We start from the raw sequence: 24,312 nt of genomic DNA on the forward strand, positions 1-24,312 counted from the left end.
CCATACAAAATTGAGACCAAAGGACTATGATCCGTGCGTATGGTGAAATGACTGCCCCAGAGAAAAGAATTGAACTTCCTGACTGCCCACCAGCAGGCCAACAACTCTTTCTCGATGACCGAGAAATTCATTTCAGCACCACGCAAAACTCTTGACGCATATGCTATGGTGTTGTCAACCTGACCATTCTTCTGGGTGAGCACAGCCCCTAGACCAAACCCGCTTGCATCAACAGTCACCACACATTCCTTATTGGGGTCAAAAGCTCTAAGAACACTGTCACTCACTAGTTGAGACTTGATCCAACGAAAAATTTCATCACAGTTCTCATTCCACACAAAAGGTACATTTTTCTTGAGCATGTTGGTTAAAGGTTGAATTTTAGACGCGTAGTCTTTGATGAATCTAGAGTAAAATTCACTCAAACCTATAAAGGATTTTAAACCAGATTTATCCAGGGGAGGGGAGGCATCAACAATGGCCTTTACTAAACCTGGACGTGGTTCAACCCCATTGTATGAGACTACATGACCAAGGAATTCCATTTTCTCTTTGAGGAAAACGCATTTCTCTCTCTTAAGGACAACACCTTTACTTTGCATAATGCCTAACACTTGATTTAAAGAAACATCATGTTCCCCTTTGCTTTGCCCAAAAATTAAGACATCGTCTTGGAAAACGATTACTCCGGGAGTGTCCTTGAACATTTGACTCATTAGCCTCTGAAAAACTGCTGCCGCCGAGGCAAGACCAAATGGCATCCTACAGTATTGAAAGCTGCCAAAAGGCGAAACGAAAGCAGTTAAATGCCTAGAGGACTCGCTCAACACCACCTGGTGATATGCAGATGCTAGATCCAACTTGGTGAACCATCTAGCACCCCTGGTAAGAGACAGTAAATCGGTGATCTTAGGTAAAGGGTGCGAGTCAACCCAGATGTTTCTGTTAAGGCTGCGTAAGTCGACACAGACACGCAAATCTCCATTCCTTTTCCTAGCAACAACAAGGGGAGACAACCACAACGATGACTCGATAGGTTCGATAATTCCCTTTTTGCACAAATCCATAAGTTCCTTTTCAAGACTCTCTCTGACACTAAAAGGGACACCCCTGACTTTATGCTTGACAGGAATGGCTCCCTCCTTTACTCTGATTTCGTGTTTGAAATCTTTAATCGTTCCAAGCTCTTTACTGATAACAGAAGGAAACTTTTTAGCCAAACCTACAACATAGTCATCAGTTTCTACAAATGATAAACTCTCTAAAATAAACCATCCTCTTCCATCCCAACCTGTTCTTTGGCACCTGGTCTTAAGACTAACCGAAACAATCCGCCATGGAACCAACCCAAAATGTTAAGACCCTTGATAGCCACATAAATTTTCCCAAAAATGTTCCTCCCCCTGAACTGAATAACATCCTCAAAATACCCATCCAATGCTATTCTGCGCCCCTCAAAGGATACAGGAGCTCTGTCGGGAGGTTCTAGTTTCCTTCCTGGCCAAGTCTCATTAAATAGCTCTTGGGTGATCATAGTGACCCTTGCACCTGATTCTACTAATAAAGAAATGATTTTATCACCTACACCAAAATTTTCATAAGGATCAACACAATCCGAAGGATCTCCGACAATGACACCATCATCACGCACAGCTATGACCATGTCTTTGTCGACTTTGGTAGGCACATCAATGGGATTCTCCCCCTCACGAACCACAACAACCACATCCCTAAGGTCATCTTGGATGGTATTAATGGGATCTTGCCCCCTGCTGGTGTTTTCATAGCATTCTGCAACACTTCCTACCCCAGTAGCGTTAACTTGACTCTGTGACCTATTGACAAAACTCAAATTTCCCTGCCTTGGATTTTGGCACATTTTTGCAAAATGACCATACTTCCCACAGGTGCGACAAGTAGCACTCCTAGCCGGACAGAACTTATTATCCTTATTATGGGAAGGATTCCCACATCTATAACAAATGTCACGCCTAGAAAACAAATTTATTTCGTTGCGTTGTGGATTGGGAGGATAGTTCTTCTCAAAAGGTTGTTGACCAGGACTAGTTCTGGTTTCTCTGTTCTCCTTGGACCTCACAATGGAGACTGTCTCTTCGTTCTTTCTTTCAAGTTCTTTAACCTCTTTCTTCGATAATTCAATACTTTTGGCTGTGCGGATCATTTCTTCCAGAGTAGGATTCCCTAACGTAAGCAACTTCTGTTGGATCGACTTGTCAGTGCACTTGCAGATGTACTGATCCTAATCAATTGTTTTCTGAATCCTTCAAACTCGCACTCTGCACTCAATTGTCTCAGAATGGAAACATAGGTTTCCACATCTTCGCCTGGGAGTTGGTCCCTTTTGAAAAACTTATGTCTGATCACAACGAGACTTAGTTTTACGTCAAACCTCAATTCCAATTTCATCCTTGTCTCAACATACTCATCGATCTTCGTTGTTTCTCGCAATAGGAGGTAAGTGTTTAAAGATTTCCCTCCCTTCGAAACCCAAAGAATGCAACAGAAGACACTTCTTCCTTTCTGCGCGATATCTAGAAGCGCCTATGGCACCTAGATAGGTCTCGAAAGCGTCAAACCACCTCCTCCAAATTATCGGTGGATTCCCTGGTGTCTCCAGGAAAGGAGGTGGAGGCGAAACTGACTGCATGGCGAGAAAAAGAAAATTGAGTGAAAAAGAAAAAAAAATAAGTTTTGTGATGTCGCTGTGCCAATTGAAAAAAAACAATGTTAACTTATGAACGTTCTTTTATTTATTTTCCTTTTGATTCTACCCGCTGTTCGAGTAACAGCAAAGCGTTATGGAGGAAAGCGTTTTTTTTTTTATTGATCCTTGCCCCACAGCGTGTAGCGCACAAAAGGTTTGCCAATCACGTATAATTAGTATAGTCAAAATGGCCGCTGCGTGCGTAGTCCTGCGTTGCCAACCACAGACGTCATTGACGAATGAAGGCTCTGCTCGAAATGACCGACAGGACGTAAGCAACGTGGCTAACGCTGCCAACCACACGCTCCACTCAGCGCCAACCACGACCGTTGCACAGCAGTTCTCCGCCCTTCAGATGGACGCGCAGTGCAAGTACAACAAAACGGAACACTTATCTGGCAGTGTCCGTCGTCGTTTGCTCCGCTCTGGACAGGTTCCTCACGTGGGGTTCAGCTCCTCGCCCAAACTGCGATTCCTCCTCCTCGCCGGTGCTGAGACACTCCGACCTTCTCTCTCGAGACAGCAATATTTACGAGGTGAGACTGCAGGTCCGTTTCATGCTCTTGAGCATCGTCGCCATCATTTCTGTAGTGTTAATGAATGTTCATAGACACAGGAAGCTTGAGAAAAGCTTTATTCAGCTCAAGAGCAGCACTGCGACAGGAACAAAGTGCGAGCATCCAACTGACAAACTGTCAGCATTCCACTCCAAGCCTCAGAACTCCCAACACTCAGGGTTCCAACTACCAGTGCCAAAGAGGCACAAACACAGAATACTACAGACAACTACCTACTACGTTGTTCCTTACATCTGAAAAGTACACTTAGCCAATACACTTTTTGCTACATTCAATTCTTTGTCTAAGACATTATTTGTCTGTAAAAATGATACTTTGTGACTGCAAGACACTTTGGTCCACTTTACGGCAAAAGAAATCAATTGTTGGGGATGCCAAAAACTAGTGACTCAAATGGCTTTGATAAGAGGGACAACCTTCTGCTGTTCTTAGCAATAAAATCCAGCTGCTGAGGTGGTAAAAAGCTTCTGCATTCCCTAAAGCTCTCCTGCTACTGTGCTACCTTTGTAATAGAAATTCAATTAGGCATCAATGATCTTTGATGAAGCCAATTGGTATGGTTTACAAAAGTAATTGCAAGCCATACCTACTTATTTTTGGGAATTTTTGTTTATTATAACTGATATCATTTCTAAATTCTTTACACGCTCACACGTGTATGTGTGTCTTGCCCTTGTCCTCACCTGTGGGCTAACACTTTGGTTTCACTCCATTACCTACACCGATGCTCTGGTTTGTAGATGGGGTCGGACTCCCAGGTTGAGCCTCACTCCTACCCATGCTGAGTCTCTGATTGCTGGCTAGACTGGGAGCAAAGTGCTCCCCAAGGTATTTAATTCAGCTAAATCCTGTAACTTAACCTAATGAAATGTCAGTGTGACTGTAGCAGCTGAGTATTTTTCTGCTTCTGAAATTATAAGCTTTTTTTGGTTATTCAGGGTGGACCTGGCCCAGTTGCCTCACACAGGCCTTCTCCTGACACTCCCCTCTGACCTGCTGCCTTGATTTTCCTCCCTCGCTGTGCAATCTCGAGTCACTTCACTTCTCTGTTTACCAACCACAGTTAGAAACACTATTGCACTCTGTCTAACTGGATCTATTAAATCATAGATCCCTTTAATATGTTTAACTCATTTGTCTGGGGGGATGTGAGAGCAGACAGCGTTCCTTTATCTCCCGGAATAGGGACCTTTGCTAGTTTGCATAAGCTGGACACAAGCTTCCTCTTTTAGGTACTTTTTACTCTCTTTTAAAGTGCTATATAAATCTTATGACATTACAAGTTTACAACGTCATTTCTTACCCTAGGTTTTTACCTTCAAGGCCTTCATTAGGTTGCAATGCACCCTGGAGCAATGTTTATCAATACCTGCACTGAGGGACGGAGTTGTGAGACCACTACCATCTTAACTTCATATTGATTTCTTCACATATCTTCCTAAAATATGCAAATGTTTTGATACATTTCCTGAGTTCTCTCAAAGGCATACCTCACTATCTGAAGTACGTTTGACAATCAAATTGGAAAGAAATGTCTCAGGAGTCCCTTTATTCCATTTAAGCCTACAGCCTTGTTCAGTTGAGGATACTTTGCTACTAATTAGTTCAGAGCAGGGTTTGTTGCCCTTGGTCTTCAGCCAGCCCAGGGAGAGATGAAAGTGGTTGTGATCACTATGTTCCGTAGAGATACCTTTGCAGTAAGTGAAGCGAGAAGGGCGATAAAATATATAATCAATCGAAAAACCCATCTTCCAATATCAGTTGTACTTCTTAAATAAGTGCAGTTATTATCAGATTCTTTCAGAGACAATACAAGTTTGAATTCTCATAAAAAAGCATTTAACATTTGCAGAGAACTGCTCATATTACATTTCTGCCAGCGTCCACCCCTTGTGAGTTTTTCTTCACACAAATATAAATGAAAGTCTCCCATAAAAACCACAGGGTAAAGAGTTGAAGAAAGTCCTTCAAGGCAATAAGTAATTAGGGATTCCTCAGCATTGCTTTGGAATTATACACATTCAGCCGGATTCAACCATTTGTTCTGGAAATGCTTAATAAAACTGCTAACAAATAAGGTGTCCCAGTATCATACACCAATGCTGTAGAATCTAATTGGAGGAAAGCAGCATAACAAGACCACCATTTGCTCTACCCGAGGAAGCAGGGGTTGCTGAGGTGAAGAAGTACCTAAATCCTTCCACAAAGAAAGAGTTGGACACTGCCATGTTTCCTAGAGACAAACAGCACTAAAATGTTTTATAAACTTTACTCAAGCCCTGCTATGTTCCAATTTAAGAGCTCAAATGTGTTAAGAACCATAGCATGAGCTGTAGTGGTACCTCCGACCAGATCTATCAAAACATCAGTAAAGGAGCAGTAAAGTGTGGTATTCAGTCAATCATTCTTATCTAAGAAACTATGAGATTCGTATCTGTTGGCAGTATGGATACAAAAAATTCTACTACCTCAAGGCACCTCCCAGGAGTAGGCACCACTCCATTCTCTAATATACAGGGATATGTCGGTGGATGAAAAAAAGGCAAGAAGTTGTAGTTGGATTTTAGAGGGTATGCCTCTAGCATTGGAAAGCGGAAAAAAATGACTGCCCGAAGATCTGACTGATCAAAATCAACCAGCACTGTCACGGTCGCGCCCCCAACTGCGTCCAAGCCGCCCCTGGACAAACCCATGGACCTTTCTCATGCTACTCCTGCAAATTCAGCGGCACCGACAACATCTCCGCTACGACCACACCACGGATTCCCGACCCCAACCACCTAGAATGCATCCTTCTAAACACCCGCTCGGTCCACAGGCACGCCATTGACCTCTGGAACCTACTAGACACCATCTCTCCTGACGTCGCCTTCCTAACGGAAACATGGATGAACGCTTCCTCCGCCCCTGACATCGCCATCGCTATCCCTGAAGACTATAAGATCACACGCAAGGACCGCACCGACCATACAGGAGGTGGAATCGCTATCGTCCATAAGAAATCCATCCGCATTTCCACCAACTTCGACGCCAACCTCGCTAACTCCGAACACCTTCACTTCCAGATCCACATCGACCCCAAGACAACTCTTAGAGGCACCCTCCTCTACAGACCACCAGGACCCCGCGCAAAATTCAGTGAAGACATCACGGACTTCATCACCCCACACGCGCTCCCCTCCAAAGACTACATCCTCCTGGGAGACCTCAACTTCCACCTCGAAAAGCTCAACGACCGCAACACCGCCACCCTCTTGGACAACCTCGCCAACCTCGGACTTAAACAACTGGTCACTTCCCCACCCACATCGCAGGTCACACACTCGACCCCATCTTCACCTCCAGCAACCATGTCTCCTTCAGCCACACTACGGAGCTCCTCTGGACTGACCACAGTTGCGTTCACTTCACCTACAACAAACCAAAACCCATCAACCACCACCAACCAACTCTACAAAGAAACTGGAACAAAATCACCATCGACCAGATCGCCTCATCGCTCCTTCTAAACCCCCCAGCCCTCTCTTCTAATGCCAACGAAGCCGCCTCCAACCTCACCCTTTGGCTATCCAACACCGCCGACACCTTAGCACCACTGAAAAATCGTCATCACAAACCTGGCAACAAGAAGGCCTCATGGTTCAACGAAGACCTCAAGAAATCCAAGAAACTGTGCCGCTCCCTTGAAAAGGCCTGGAAAAAAGACCCATCCACCAGCAACAAGGATGCCTTCAAAAGCGCCATTCGTACTCACCACCAACTGATCCGAAAAGCCAAGAAAACATCATTCAAGGATCGACTTGACAACAACACCCACAACAGCAAGGAACTTTTCAACATCGTCAAGGAATTTTCCAACCCCTCGGCCAACTCCAACGACATCACCCCCTCTCAAACCCTCTGCGACTCCCTAGCCTCTTTCTTCCACAACAAGATTGCTGACATCCACAACAGCTTCGACAACCAACCCGGAAGCCAACCCACCCTACCATCTGCTGACCATCTTCCCCCCGCTAACACCCTTAACGCCTGGAACCCAATCTCCACCGAGGACACCATCCGCCTGATGAACTCCATCCACTCTGGATCCCCCACAGACCCATGCCCTCACCACATCTTCAACAAAGCAGACTCCGTCATAGCTCCGCACCTCCGAGACGTTATCAACTGCTCCTTCAACTCCGCCACCTTCCCGGATGACTGGAAACACGCTGAACTCACCGCCCTTCTGAAAAAACCAACAGCAGACCCCACCGAACTCAAAAACTACCGCCCCATCTCGCTTCTTCCATTCCCGGCCAAAGTAATCGAGAAAGCTGTCAACAACCAGCTCGCCGCCTTCCTCGAAGCCAACAAATCCCTCGACCCCTCACAATCTGGCTTCCGAGCAAAACACAGCACTGAGACCGCCCTCATCGCAGCAACAGACGACATTCGAACTCTACTGGACAATGGAGACACAGTCGCCCTCATCCTCCTCGACCTCTCTGCAGCATTCGATACAGTCTGCCACAGCATCCTTTTACAACGCCTCAATAACATCGGAATCCAAGGAAAAGCACTTGATTGGATCACCTCGTTCCTCACTGGAAGAACCCAGAGAGTCCGCCTCCCACCATTCAAGTCCGAGGCCTCTGAAATCATCTGCGGCGTACCACAAGGATCCTCACTCAGCCCCACCCTCTTCAACGTATACATGAGCCCCCTTGCGGCCATCGCTCGCCAACACAATCTCAACATCATCTCCTACGCGGATGACACTCAACTGATCCTTTCTCTCACCAGGGACCCCAGCACCGCCAAAACCAACCTACACGAAGGAATGAAAGAAGTCGCAGAATGGATGAAACAAAGCCGTCTGAAACTGAACTCAGACAAAACAGAAGTCCTCATCTTAGGTTCATCCCCCTCGGCTTGGGACGACTCCTGGTGGCCGGAAGCCCTCGGAAAAGCACCCATCCCGACAGACCACGCACGGAACCTAGGCGTCATCCTGGATTCTTCACTCTCAATGAACAAACAAGTCAGCGCCGTATCCTCCTCCTGCTTTAACATTCTTCGCATGCTCAGAAAAACATTTCGCTGGATCCCCTCCGAAACAAGGAAAACAGTCACCCATGCTCTGGTCACGAGCCGACTGGACTACGGAAACACCCTCTACGCAGGCACCACCGCTAAACTCCAGAAGAAACTCCAACGAATCCAAAACGCATCAGCCAGGCTCATATTAGACATCCCACGCAACGAACACATCTCTGGTCACCTTAGAGACCTCCACTGGCTACCCGTCAATAAGAGGATCACTTTCCGACTGCTTACCCACGCACACAAATCACTCTACGACATCGGACCAGATTGCCTCAACTCTCGGCTGTCCTTCTACACCCCCGCCCGCCAACTTCGCTCTTCCAGCCAAGCCTTCGCCACTGTACCTCGCATCAACAAGACCACCATGGGAGGCAGATCCTTTTCATACCTGGCTGCCAAAACATGGAACTCACTCCCCGCTTACCTTCGCCTCACCCAGAATCACCTAGCGTTCAGAAAGCAGCTTAAAACGTGGATATTTGACAAATAATCCTCCTCCCCTTTCCTAAGCGCCTTGAAACCCTCTGGGTATGTAGTGCGCTATACAAATTCCATGACTTGACTTGACTTGACTTCTAGATCTTTTTGTCCCTTCTCAACCTAATCAACTCACCTAACCCTGTTGCTCTGTTTGAATAAAGAGCTTCCTCAAGTAAGCCCATTGCACCAGTGCACTATATTTTTTTTAACTGATAAAAACTTTCTGTGGCTACCTCTTTTAACAGTGAGGCATTCCCCAGTACTTCCATGTTTCAGACTAAGCCCCAAGGTAAATTCTTTAACAGGGTTAAACATGGTTTCTGTATTCTTCCCATGCTCCATTGCAGTCAACTTCAAATTGCGCTACATCTCATTCTACCATGACCAGTTGAACGTGGTTGTTTCTTAACACTTTTTTAGATAATTTGTATTAAACTTGAAAACTTACAAAAATTAATATCTCAGGTTCTCCTTATTGGATTTTTTCAACTCTTTTTATTATAATCAAGGCTTCTTATTGGATTTTTGATGCCTTGGTTTCATTTTATTTGTTAAAGGTTAAAGTATATTTCTAACTTGGTTTGAGAGTTTTATTGTGTTGTGCTTTGACTTAATTACTGTTTTGGTAATACATAAACACTTTACACATTGCTCTATGTAAGCCTGTCTGTTCTGTGCCATAGCTACAAGATGGTTCAGCTCAGGTTAATTTAGTGACCTTGAGGGCTCACCCTGATGAAAACTATTACTATTACTCAAGGTGAGCAATTATTCTCCTTAGCTAATAACCCATTTTTTTTAACCGAAACTAATTTTTTATTGTTTTGTACAAACTCAGAAACAGGCACCTGCTACAGCTTTTGAATAGATTTTTCTGACTATGACATTATTTACATTCACTAATCTCTTGTAGACCATTGTGATGATGGCTTGCCCCATTTTTGTGCCTTTTGCGAGATGTAATGTCAGGGGTTTTGGGGATGTATGACATTAAAACGCATACTTTTACCACGCATACCATTACCACGCAATATTTACAACGCAGGACCCTTAACAACGCATACCTTTACAACGCAAGACATTACATCGCAGATACTATTACAACGCATGCCATTACAACGTAAGTATAGGTAAGTATATTATTTTTAAATAATATTATATTTTTTTAAAGTGTAATTAATAAATATTTAATTCTTTTTATTTATTAAATACATTTTTATTAATGTCATTATAATTTTAAAATTATATATATATATATATATATATATATATATTCACTCCTAAGGTTCAACTCGTCTCCAAAGAACCACTCGGACACCTCAAGTGCTTCAGCATAGTTTAATTCAACAACAGGAAAAACGACGCGTTTCGGGGATGAACCCTTGATCACGCTCGTAGTTACAAAGAGATTCATCACCACTTTTTCAGGGCAGGCAAATATTGTAAGACACATTTTAAAAAAACACTGGCATGTGTTGTTAACTGACACTCACTTAAGTACCAATTTGAGCAGTAATCCTCAGATTACTTTCAAAAAAAGTAAGAGCTTAAAAGATGAATTAAGTCACAACCATGTAAGATCAAGGGATGTGTCCAATATTAGAAGACCGGCTGGTTTTCGCTGCTGTAAAAAATGTAAAGCCTGTAAGAATAGCACAGACTGCCAGACTCTGCCTATACCCAATCACAATAGAGAATTTGTGATAAAAAAGAATCTGACTTGTACCACCACATACTGTATATATGTACTCATTTGTCCTTGTCAGAAATGGTATATAGGCAGCACGAAACATGAGGCAAAAAAGCGTGTGCTGGAGCACTTAAGAGCTATCAAAAACAAGACCAAGCAGTATCCTGTTTCTCGTCACTTTGCGGAATTTCATTACAGTGATGAGAATCAGGTGCGATTGGTGGTGATTGACAGTGTCGATCTGGGGATGAGAGGTGGGAATCGGGAATTGTCAATGCGCAAATTGGAATCGAGATACATTGTTGAGCTCGAAAGCCTTGCCCCCAATGGGCTGAATATTAGTGAAGAGCTGGCAATTCATTTACATGAATGATTGATACGTTTCTTTGTCTGAATACAGTTTGCTACAAAAGTATTTATGTCATGTTTTTAATCTTTTAATTTCAGATTGATTATGGGCACTATCACTTATAAGGACAACTGATGGTTAGAAGATCAAGGCCTAAAGTTTCATGAACATGTAAACAATATGCTTGAATGTAGATGACATATGAACTGGTAACTAGCCCACTGGGGCGAGACTTCATCTTTCTGCTAGCCCACTTGGGCGAGACTTTGAAAAACAGAAACATTGTCAATATCCAAATGTAGCAGGAATTAATCCGCTTTTCCTTGTAGTATTTTATTACTCATTGGATATAACTCGCTGACATTATTAGAAAATAATGTCACTTACCAGGACTTGTTAGGTTGCATGGAATCATGCTGAATTTGCATGTTATAAGATGGCCGCCACAGTTGATGACTAAAATCACGTGAGGTGTTGTTTATCTAAATGTATTTAAACATGGTGGCACTTTGTAACTACGAGCGTGATCAAGGGTTCATCCCCGAAACGCGTCGTTTTTCCTGTTGTTGAATTAAACTATGCTGAAGCACTTGAGGTGTCCGAGTGGTTCTTTGGAGACGAGTTGAACCTTAGGAGTGAATTTTCACGGAGCGCCGGCTTCGGTACTCGGACCGCCCAGACAGCCTCGCAATCTCTTCCGGCATTCTCGGAGTGAAATATATATATATATATATATACTTTTTTAAATAAATATTAACATTACTAAAATAAATGTATTTAATTAAATTTAAGTATTTTTATAAAACTGAACCCTTAAAATACCCCTGTTCCCCAAAACCCAAACCCAGCCCTGAACCCTAAAAATACCCCTGTACCCCATAACCCAAACCCAGCCCTTAACCCTAAAATTACCCCTGTACCCCATAACCCAAACCCAGCCCTGAACCCTAAAAATACCCCTGTACCCCATAACCCAAACACAGCCCTGAACCCTAAAAATACCCCTGTACCCCAAAACCCAAACCCAGCCCTGAACCCTAAAAATACCCCTGTACCCCAAAACCCAAACCCAGCCCTGAACCCTAAAAATACCCCTGTATCCCAAAACCCAAACCAAGCCCTGAACCCTAAAAATACCCCTCTACCCCAAATCCCAAACCCAGCCCTGAACCCTAAAATTACCCCTGTATCCCATAACCCAAACCCAGCCCTGAACCCTAAAAATACCCCTGTACCCCATAACCCAAACCCAGTCCTGAACCCTAAAAATACCCCTGTACCCCAAAACCCAAACCCAGCCCTGAACCCTAAAAATACCCCTGTACCCCATAACCCAAACCCAGCCCTGAATCCTAAAAATACCCCTGTACCCCATAACCCAAACCCAGCCCTGAACGCTAAAAATACCCCTGTACCCCATAACCCAAACCCAGCCCTGAATCCAAACAATACCCCTGTACCCCAAAACTCAAACCCAGCCCTGAACCCTAAAAATACCCCTGTACCCCAAATCCCTAACCCAGCCCTCAACCCTAAAAATACCCCTGTACCCCAAAACCCAAAACCAGCCCTGAACCCTAAAAACACCCCTGTACCCCAAAACCCAAACCCAGCCCTTGACCCTAAAAATACCCCTGTACCCCAAAACCCAGACCCAGCCCTGAACCCTAAAAATACCCCTGTACGCCAAAACCCAAAACCAGCCCTGAACCCTAAAAATACCCCTGTACCCCAAAACCCAAACCCAGCTCTGAACCCTAAAAATACCCCTGTACCCCAAAACCCAAACCCAGCCCTGAACCATAAAAATACCCCTGTACCGCAAAACCCAAACCCAGCCCTGAACCATAAAAATACCCCTGTACCCCAAAACCCAAACCCAGCCCTGAACCCTAAAAATACCCCTGTACCCCATAACCCAAACCCAGCCCTGAACCTTAAAATTACCCATGTACCCCATAACCCAAACCCAGCCCTGAACCCTAAAAATACCCCTGTATCCCAAAACCCAAACCAAGCCCTGAACCCTAAAAATACCCCTCTACCCCAAAACCCAAACCCAGCCCTGAACCCTAAAATTACCCCTGTATCCCATAACTCAAACCCAGCCCTGAACCCTAAAAATACCCCTGTACCCCATAACCCAAACCCAGTCCTGAACCCTAAAAATACCCCTGTACCCCAAAACCCAAACCCAGCCCTGAACCCTAAAAATACCCCTGTACCCCATAACCCAAACCCAGCCCTGAATCCTAAAAATACCCCTGTACCCCATAACCCAAACCCAGCCCTGAACGCAAAAAATACCCCTGTACCCCATAACCCAAACCCAGCCCTGAATCCAAAGAATACCCCTGTACCCCAAAACTCAAACCCAGCCCTGAACCCTAAAAATACCCCTGTACCCCAAATCCCTAACCCAGCCCTCAACCCTAAAAATACCCCTGTACCCCAAAACCCAAAACCAGCCCTGAACCCTAAAAACACCCCTGTACCCCAAACCCCAAACCCAGCCCTGAACCCTAAAAATACCCCTGTACCCCAAAACCCAGACCCAGCCCTGAACTCTAAAAATACCCCTGTACGCCAAAACCCAAAACCAGCCCTGAACCCTAAAAATACCCCTGTACCCCAAAACCCAAACCCAGCTCTGAACCCTAAAAATACCCCTGTACCCCAAAACCCAAACCCAGCCCTGAACCATAAAAATACCCCTGTACCCCAAAACCCAAACCCAGCCCTGAACCATAAAAATACCCCTGTACCCCAAAACCCAAACCCAGCCCTGAACCCTAAAAATACCCCTGTACCCCATAACCCAAACCCAGCCCTGAACCCTAAAATTACCCATGTACCCCATAACCCAAACCCAGCCCTGAACCCTAAAAATACCCCTGTCCCCAAAACCCAAACTATATATAAAATTACTTTAATTAATTAATTTAATTTACTTTTAAAATTTTGGTAATTAAAAAAAGGTAAAATAAAATGATATACTTACCTATACTTACGTTGTAATGGCATGCGTTGTAATAGTATCTGCGATGTAATGTCATGCGTTGTAAAGGTATGAGTTGTAAAGGATCCTGCGTTGTAATGGTATGCGTGGTAACAGTATGCGTGGTAAAAATTTGCGTTGTAACAGTGACATACTGGGGTTTTGGTATTGCAACATGTATTCCTGTTCACACTTTGCTGGAGCGGGAACCCTTCTTAAAACAGACAGAGCTCCTGCCTCACCAAACCGACAGTTCGGAAGCCTCAGTGAGAAGAGGTGGAGCTGCTAGAGCACTGACTGTGGAGCCATATATGGCTGCACCATAAGAAATCCCTTCTCAGTGGCCCATGTGCCACGCAGTAGCAGGGATCCCTGGGAAGCTCCACCCTATTTCTCTCTGACTCTTTGGTTGTGAACACGCATAGCACTGCAGCATTAGATAATGTCTTGCCAGATATCAGCATGGTGTCAGTTCCCCATTCTATTTAGTGTATTTCCTTGATAATCTTGAATACCTCATGAAAGAAACAGGGGGCCCTCTTTTCCTGATCCTCAGCCATTTGGGACACTTCTAGACCAAAAGAAGCAGCATGATGGAGAACGATTGTGTGATGGTCCTTCGATGGCCGAGGAATGATCTACTTTTGTTTATCCATACCTTTCCCTGTTTGTCACAGGTGTCAGAGAACTCTGTCCCGACTATGGCATCCTGTGCCTGCACTACAGAGTTCTCCACCTACGTAGTAGAGGCAGAAACTTTCTCCAATTTGGTGGAACATATATATATATATATATATAGTCAGGTTCTGAAAGGCTCCCTAGTATACTGGGCAAGAAGTTATAAGGTCACTTTTAGGATCTAGAAGAAGATGAATGTAATAATAATATGCATGGAAGTACTCCTCCATGTATTGGATGTCATTGTCCCTGCACTACAAATAGGGTGTAATGATGTAAGCGAAATGATGTATGTGTCAATGAGCAATATTTTTTGGATGCATATCACATGTTTGCATATGACACAATGGTAGTGCAACAGTGGTATCTCAAAAAAGTATATGTGGGTGTTGAGATAGTCCACCATTCATCGTTGACTCGGCAATGTCCAACCACTGTGATGTAGCACCTTCACATATGGTCAAAACATCTGAAGAGCCACTTGAAAATGCGCTTAATGATGCCGCATTAACATGTGAGTGCTCTGTTACACCTCTGTTGAGGCTGTGTAGTTGACCATCAGCAGAATGTGAGGAGATTGGGAAAGAGGGCATTCTTGGTATCACCTGCAACTAAAAACCATGAGTTATGATGTGGCAACCTTAAGAAGTTAGCAGACATTCTATACACATATATATTCAATGTAAGTGATATGTGTGCATATTGTGGTGGGTGAAGTCATGAGTTTCTATATTTGTGATGTAATTTTCTATACATACATTTAGTAAATGTAAAAGACACTTAGCAAGCGCATGTCATCAAAATCCCTAGTAATCAGCTGATGTTTAAGAGATGATTGTTGGAACGTGTAGCTGCTGCATTTACATCCAGGAAATGTGGTGTACACATAAGTGAAGCAGCCCCTGACATTGCTGACCACCTGCACCTTGATGGGCTGCCAACTGTGTATGTTGCAGAAATGTTGTTATCTGTGGCAGGGTTGATGAAGTGCTGCATGGGTACAGCTGACAGAACGTATTACCCAAGAAAAGTGGCTATTAGCAGAGAATTCCATTACCTCCAATTGCCTTCCCACCAGGGACTGGCATAGTGATAAACTGGTGCACTCGCCTGGTAATGTATTTTTCTTGTTTTTCCATCTGAGACATGTGCAGGGGTGGCCTAGGAACTGGCTGTAGCTGAAGTGAGCTTATGCTAGCAGTCTGTAACCATGGCATTGACCTCATCAGGTAAGAAATGGTATGTAACAAATACTGCTTCCCTGGACATAGCAAGAAGTTAACATGTTGATACTTTGCCAATATATACTGCAAAAGATATTCCCTGCACTGTGAAAATAGTTATGTTTGTGGTTTCCTTCTTATGTGGGCAGCCTGTGTGTGATAGGTTTATGTTGTAGTGTGTTTCATCCATTGATAGGTGTAGTGCAGTCTTTACAGATGACCGCTGCGGGGGTGCGGGTGTAAAGCCTTGACCTCCAGTCCAGGCAGCACTCTCCCCAGCAGCTCTGTACCTTTTGCCTTCATTCTATTGTTTCCTGAAATTCGTTTTTGTTGGAATTAGGACTCTGTGCCCTTTTACCACTGCTAACCAGTGCTAAAAAGTGCTTTGTGCTCTCTCCCTAAAATATGGTACACTTGGCTTGCACCCAAATGGAACATTGTATCTAATCATAAGTCCCTAGATGTGGTATTACAGGTAACCCAGGACCTGTAAATTAAATGCTACTAGAAGTCCTTCAGCACTCATTGTGCAACCCACTACCATAGCCTTTTAAAACATGTCCCAGGCCTGCTATTTCGGCCTTAAGTGCAGTTTTAAACTGTTAATTCAACGTGACAAAATAAACCTTTAGCCAGACCTACATCTAACTTTTTAATACAAATCTTGTAAGGTAGGACCTAACAGCTAAAAGGACGGGTACATTGTTTTTAAAAATTAGGACATATACGTTTATGTTTTACATATCCTGTTTGAGAAAAACGCCAGATTCTTTTTCATTATTCTAAGGTCTACATTTTCAATAGGATAACATCGGGTTGCCTTATTACATTTAATAAATGCTACGTTTTGAGCGGAAGCAGATGAAAATGTCATGCTTGGACTCAAATTAATTTGAATTCTAAATCCTCTTTAATGGTGAAGTCAGATCTAGGGCCAGATGTAGGTAGCCAAATACCGGTCGGTAACGGCTGAAAATACCGAATTTCGGCCGTTACCGACTGGTATTTGGCTTTTGAGATGTAGGAGGCCAAAAAAGACCGATTCGGTAAATACGAATTGGTAATTTACCGAATCGGAATTTACCGAATCGGAATTTACGGATTCGGAATTTACCGAATCTGTATTTACCAATTCGGAATTTACCAAATCAGTAAATAAGAAATGGAAAAACATGAGTATTGAGATGTCGTAGACATTTTAAATACCGAATTTCATGAAATTCGGTATTTAAGAGACGGTAATTACCATAGATTGAAAACAGGTGGTAACCAGGTGCAGTGTATAAAAAAGCCCCCAAAATGCAACAGTGTGACCAGAATGGTGGCATTCTACGTGATAGCACACATCCATCATCTGCTGTAAAATCAATGCAACCTCTGCCATGCTGCACAACCTTGCCACCAAGAAAGGCATAGAAGTTGATATGACTTATCATGAGGACATTGATGATGGAAGTGAACAGCCAGAGCCCTATGCAGCAGGAGTAGTGCCAGCAACAGATGGGAGACTGAGACGGGCAGAGATCACACACAGCTATTTTTAAGTAAGTTAGGAGACACAGCCAGGCATTGAATGTGAATGCCGTAGTTAAATGGGCACTACAGCAAATGACAAATGGCACACCATGGTAGTCCAATTTGTGACAACCTAACTAGGCAGTCACAGGTTACTTCACCCTAACATGTTCTCTGGAGTGTGGGCAGCATTAATATCTGCACCCACGTACAACAGTGCGGGATGCCTGAGGCTTGGTTTCAACACTGGCTGTTGAGCCAGAGACTGCAGATTGGCGCCTGCTTCTCCTCCGATGTCAGTTGACAAATGGTTCACCGCCTTGGTGTGATGCTGCATACACTGCCTCTCCCGGCGCCTTTGTGTGCGGTCCTCGTCAAGTTTATCGCAGAGGGCCATCATGGATTGAGACTTGTCCCGCATCCCCTCCGCCATTTCCCTCATGCTCTCCACCATGGAGCTGATGCCCTGGTTTATATTGCCCATTTAGTTGTTTAATTGGTGCATCTGTCTCTGCACTGATATTATTCCTTTTGCCTGCAGGCGCTGTACTTTTACCATTGTAGCCTCCAGGCGGCAGAAGACCCCATCACCACGCTCAGTTGTGCTGCTCTCCCGGACCCTATGGCGTCTTGCACGTGAGTGCACACCTTCTGACCCGGACTGCAGCCCTGCATTGTTTGTCTCCAGTGGAGCAGTTTGGATGTCACCCTCCATTTCTTCCTCAGAGGACGTCGCCATGAGTTGGAGAGGGGGTACATGATGCCTCATGGGCTTTACCACTTCCGATGACTCTGCAGCTGGTGGGGGAGACTGTGCTGGTGGGTCCTGCTGTCGTGATTCATCATGCAGAGACGATGATGGCTGTGCTGGTGTGCCTGCCTCTGCTGTTGTAGCTGCCTGTGCTGTTGCTGCGGGTGGTGTTTTAGTGCTTTGCCCTGCACTTCTGCTTGCATCCTCACTCCTTTCCTTCTGGAGTGCCCTTTTCTCCCTCTCCTGCGCTGTCCTGCATGATGACTCTCCTGTGGACAGATATAGACATTGGCTTAGTGGTGCTTGAACCCTGTATTTCAATATTAAATTACAATCCTGTGACACAATATCAATGTCCTCAACTGCTTCTGAATGTAGTGTGTGGCATGCCTTGCTGTTTTGTGTGGTGACTGTACTGATGTATGTTTGAATGACTACCTCTCCCATGATGCAACACTGGTGTATCCCAAAACCTGTACTGGAGTGTGAAACACACAGCCACATTGGGGAAGGGGATGAGGGAGGGGGGAGGATTGCTGGATGTGTTCCTTACCTTGTTTTGTTGCAGCTCGGGCTGAGCTGTCAGCATCCTCGATTCCAAAAACACTCTCGGGCTCCAGGGTGGACTCCACCAACTGCTCTAGGTCTGTAGGGGCAGGTGCCCTGCTCCTTCCTCCCCCTGTGGCATCGGCCTCCTTCTTCTGTGCTGCCAGCTTCTTCTTTGTTATGATCCTAAGATCATACCAGCATTTTTTAAGGTCATCTACTTCTCTTGCGGTCACCCCTATGAGGTTTACCTTTGCCTGGATTCCCAGCCAGGTGTTCCTTTTCACATCCTCTGCTACCTGCAGAGACTGTTTTCCAAATAGCTGGGTGTGGTGTTTCACCACCTCCTCCACCAGCACCTGCAGTTCACCTGTGCTGAACTTTAGTTTTCTTTTGCGGTCTGCTACTTCCCTCTGTGAGTCCTGGGAATCCATCCTGCACTTCTGCTCTGCTCAGTACAGCCAGTAGCTCACTGTCTCACAGCTCTCCAGATTGTTCAGTTAGTCTGCACCTGCATGGGTGTGGCCACATCCTGGTTGTGGGGAGGGGTGGATGCACAGGATTGGTTGGTTCTTCTGTTGCTTGGTTGTGGGGTGGGGTCGATGCACATGATTAGTTGAATCCTCAATTGCTTGTATTTTGTATCTCTGATCCGGTATTTACTGAATCAGTATTTACTGAATCGGTAAATACCAAATTGGTAATTCCTATTCATTCCAATGGGCCTGGAGGTTCCGAAATTTACCGAATCGTTAAATTTTAACAAATTATTTGCTACATCACATTTACCGATTCTAAAATACCGAATCGGAAAAATTCGGTATTTTAGAATCTGTAAAATGGAATTACCTACATCTGGCCTCTGGAGTCAAAATTCTGAAAATGGCACCTTTATAAAGTTTACCACCTACAACAGGGGTTGTGCCCTTTCTGTTAGCAAGGCTGAGCCACTGAAAATTCAAAACACCGAAACAATGTCCTCTTAAACATACTTCGCTTCTTTCATGAGCACGGTATTCAATTGCAGTGATCATCATTTATTTTTTCATTCATTAATCATATCACTTTTAAAAAATTCATCATACACAGAAGCACAATATGAACACATCATAAATTAACAATTCATTAAACCAATGCCACATACATATCCAATCAAGACATTAGACACAAATACCATTTTACAAACATTGGAAAAAACAATTACATCAGTTTGGAATAATGAATACCGAAGTAGGAGGTGTTAATTATTATCACATACAACTACAATTCATGTATACACTTCTCATGCAATGGGCATTGCACCCTAACAATGCTGTGCTACTGAAAAAAAAGATTGTATCTGTATTTTTGGCTGCCAATAAATTTACCTCATCTATACTTGGCATTATTATGCAAGTACTGGAAAGTCAAACTCTCCTCAGTCTTCCGATGAATATAACGGAAATACAACAAACATGGGCTTCATTACCATTCAGCTATAGTCTACTGATAGACTCTCAACCCTCCTAATGATACTTCCACAGATACTCACAAGAGTCAACAGGAGAGTGACTCCTTCATGCACTATCCCAGGCTAACTGTTATGTCCTAACCGCTTTGGACCTCATTTAATCTAAAAGGAGAAACAGTTGTTAATAAAAGCAGGGCACAATTTAACTAGAGGCACACAAAAAAACATTTAGGGACAATACCACACACTTGATTAGAGAACTGAAAAGCAGTGAAATGTATTACCACTTAACCCAAAAGTTGACATTTTTCTGCCCTAACCATGTGGTGCCTGGTGACAGTGAATAGCTTAGCTATTGGGCTTTGAGTATTCCCACAGACAGTAAGACAAAAGGGGACCAGGTGTGGGCAGGATGTGCTATCCTGACAGTAAGAGCTGGGGGGTCGGCCTGGGCCCTTCCCCGCTTACACTTCACAGCCCACACACAAAGGAACCTGAAACTAGCTTTTTATCACCCCAGAGTTCTTGGATCCTTGGATGGGGAAGGAGGGAACTTTCCAGAACCAGATATGGGGGTAGTCTAGAAGATTCTCCGCCTTGAAGGCTGGCACCATGTATGGCTATTGGACCCTGAGGACATCTCTTCAATACACTCCTGGACCAGTGAAAACATCAAAAGGACTACCTCTGACAAAGAATTGGTATGGATAGCTGAAAATGGCAATCCATTTAAACTCTATCACCTGTCAAACCTCACCTGCCAAATGTACAGTATATGACAAGGTCATCCAAAAATAAATGAAGTGTGAATGTTTTCCATCAGAATGATTTCAAAGTGAAGGCAAGTGCAAACATTGTGTGATCCATGATGGAATATTTTTGTTAGAGAAAATTACCAGTATTCACTGGAGCAATGCCTACAAAAATTCTGTTGTCTGAAGCTGCCAGTAGAATGCCTTCATAGAGCCAAATAATAAAACATATTTGACTGGTGCTTTTTCATGTCTCCGGTGGTTGGTAAAGCAGTGCTTAGTGCAAACACTTTTTAGCCCGTATTATGAAAGTAGGTTTGTGTTGCATTTTGTTGTGGTCGCCATGTGCTTTGTTATTGTTTGGGTTCTTGTGTTATACTGAATTGGCACATTTAATATGTTTGTGTTGTTCTGTGGGTATTGTGTATCATTCTGTATTGACTATGTTGTTTTAGTAAGGCTGTTGTGTATTTGCTATGCAGCAAATTTTACTTTCGGCTATATTTTTGTAATGTGGTCTGTTGTGCTGTGTATTTACGTTCGAGATGTAAACAAATGCTGCTACATTTCCAGCCAAACACATTTCATTCCTTTAAAGTCATTTTGAAAAATAACCATGTACTACTGCCAAAAGTGATAAAATGCAGCTGCTGCAGATTTTCAACTATTTAAGACACTGGTTATCCCAAAACTTGGACAGAGACAGTAGGCTATATCCCATGAAACAAGCACTTGGAGGGGCTAAGTTAAGACTAAATGCTTCAATTATTGGTTGGTGTGAAGTATACTCCATTACAAAGGCAACAGAGCCCACATGAAGGTCCACCCACACGATTAAAAAGTGGGCAGATGTTCGGTTTGGCTACAGTAGTGAACACTCCGTCACTGCCATAGCCAAACCTCTCCGATTGCCCAATCAGAATGGATGGGCATTAAGCCATTTCTTTACTGTCCATCAGCGCCAGGCAAACACTGGTGGTGAGGGACAGTAAAACTCAGATTATACTCCGTCACTGATGGAGTCCTGCACAAAGAGTGGATTGCATTGGCAAGAACCGCCATGATGGTGGTCCTTGCCAATGCAGTTCAGTTCGGTTTGAATATGAATAGTAAATTATTATAGTTTACTGTGCAGCTTTTTCCTTGAGCTTTGTTTGATTTGGAGTTAGAATAGTAATTTATTATGGTTTACTATTCTGCATTTTCCCTGAGTTTAGCTAGGTTTGGAGTTAGAATAGTAAATTATTATTGTTTACCATCCAGCACTTTCTTTGAGTATAGTTGGATTTGGAGTTAGAAAAGTAAATTATTATGGTTTACTATCCAGTGCTTTCCTTGAGTTTAGTTGGATTTGGAGTTAGAATAGTACATTCTTATGGTTTACTATCCAGCGCTTTCCCTGAGTTTAGATGGGTTTGGAGTTTGAAAAGTAAATTACTATGGTTTACTATTTTGTGCTTTTCCTGAGTATAGTTGGATTTCAAGTTAGAATAGTAAATTATTATGGTTTACTATCCAGCGCTTTCCTTGAGTTTAGTTGGATTTGGAGTTTGAATAGTATATTATTATGGATTACTATCCAGCACTTTCCCTGAGTTTAGTTTGATTTGGAGTTAGAATAGTACATTATTATGGTTTACTATTTTGCGCTTATCCTGAGTTTATCTGGATTTGGAGTTAGAATAGTAAATTATTATGGTTTACTATCCTGCATTTTCCCTGAGTTTACCTAGGTTTGGAGTTTGATTAGTAAATTCTTATGGTTTACCATCCAGCACTTTTTTTTGAGTGTAGTTGGATTTGGAGTTAGAAAAGTAAATTATTATGGTCTACTATCCAGTGCTTACCTTAAGTTTAGTTTACAATAGTAATTTCTTATGGTTTACTATCCAGCGCTTTCAATGAGTTTAGTTGGGTTTGGAGTTTGAATAGTAAATTACTATGGTTTACTATTTTGTGCTTTCCCCGAGTATAGTTGGATTTCAAGTTAGAATAGCAAATTATTATGGTTTACTATCCAGCACTTTCCTTGAGTTTAGTTGGATTTTGAGTTAGAATAGTAAATTATTATGGATTACTATCCAGCGCTTTCCCTGAGTTTAGTTGGATTTGGAGTTAGAATAGTAAATTATTATGGTTTACTATCCAGTGCTTTCCCTGGGTTTACTTGGATTCGGAGTTAGAACAGTACATTATACTGATTGTACGTGGATTTGGATCTGTAGTTGTAAATTCTAGTTGTTTGGTATTTATTATTTTTTACGTTTATTTGAAAATTGTAATAAGTTAATAGATGTATGACAGTTTTATTTTTAATATTTTTTAACTGAAAATGTATATTAATTTATATTCACAATTATATTTTTAATAATTGTTTGGGTTCCAAAATGTATTTATACATTTAAAAATATAAATCAGACACATTCATGTCATTCACATTTTATTAAAGTATTCAACATAAATTTAATATTTATTTATTATACACAAATGTGAAGCAAATCATATATTATTACATATAAAAAGTTTTGGAGCACTGCGTTTCATAATTGTACATTTTCTATAGCATTGTTATTTAATGATGAGGTAAAACATTCACATTATTTTATTAATAAATATTTTCATTTGGATTGTTCATTTTTTATTAGTAAAAGAAAAATAATTGTATACATTTGTGTTTATATTTTCACAATATTCTTTGTATAAATGTAATTAGTTTCAAAACATAAACAGTTTCCATTTTACAACATTATGGGGCCGATTCTGATTTGGGAAAATCCATTCCGAATAGTTGCACGGATCATTTTTCCCGTATGAATCGCATCCCGAATCGTCCCCGTACGTACGATGTAGTACGATGTAGTATGATGTGCACCTAATGCAGTTCTCCGTACGAATCGTACCAAGGATCGTACAACTCAATAATGCATGCGGTTCGCACCCGGAACACGCAGTATGCGATGCCCGTACGGATCGAAGCAGCTTTGCACGACCCAGCTAATACGATTCGTATCGACGACACTCCGTACGACTCTTTTTCTACGGGAGCTCAAAACATCCGTAAAAGCTGATTTTGCCTCAAAATGCATACGATACGGACCACACCCGGGTATGGTGTGTACACCCCATGATAGCAGGGGTACGGTGCGTCGGGGTATGGTGCGTGCACCCCTGGATTTCAGGGGTACGGTGCGTATGTCCCCGTGCGTACACCCCATGATTGTAGGTGTACGGACCATAGGGGTACGGTTCGTACATCCCAAGGTCGTAGGTGTACGGTGCGTATACCCCTTGCGTACACCCCTTGAGTTTAGGGGTACAGTGCGTATGTGAATGCGTGGCTCTCCGTACGAATTGCCTATACGTGACGTGTTCTGTACGAATTGCGTATTCATTACCCGGTCCGGATCGTACTTTGCGGGTCGTACAGCATGTTTACGAATCGTTCGGTTCACTGTGAGAGTCTAAGTCATACGGATTTAGCCTTGTTTT

General features: G+C 43.1%; 1 protein-coding gene across 1 annotated transcript; it reads right to left on the reverse strand.

Annotated features, from left to right (window-relative positions):
• Window positions 1–17,808: 17,808 nt before the first annotated feature.
• Window positions 17,809–19,055, reverse strand: LOC147747386 (uncharacterized). The gene is made up of 2 exons (XM_086925474.1): window positions 18,629–19,055; window positions 17,809–18,344 (listed from the first exon to the last, which is right to left on the reverse strand). The coding sequence occupies exons 1-2, from the start codon at window positions 19,053–19,055 to the stop codon at window positions 17,809–17,811; spliced, it is 963 nt and encodes a 320-aa protein (XP_086781600.1).
• Between the last annotated feature and the right edge of the window lie 5,257 nt (window positions 19,056–24,312).

Source organism: Lissotriton vulgaris, chromosome 1_1, assembly GCF_964263255.1.
Source record: "Lissotriton vulgaris chromosome 1_1, aLisVul1.2, whole genome shotgun sequence".
NCBI lineage: Eukaryota > Metazoa > Chordata > Amphibia > Caudata > Salamandridae > Lissotriton > Lissotriton vulgaris.

Coding starts and splice junctions, on each gene's coding strand:
- LOC147747386 (XM_086925474.1), bottom strand. CDS start 19,055: ATGGATTCCCAGGACTCACAGAGGGAAGTAGCAGACCGCAAAAGAAAA. Junction 18,345..18,628: donor CCGAGCTGCAACAAAACAAG/GTAAGGAACACA, acceptor ATCTGTCCACAG/GAGAGTCATCATGCAGGACA.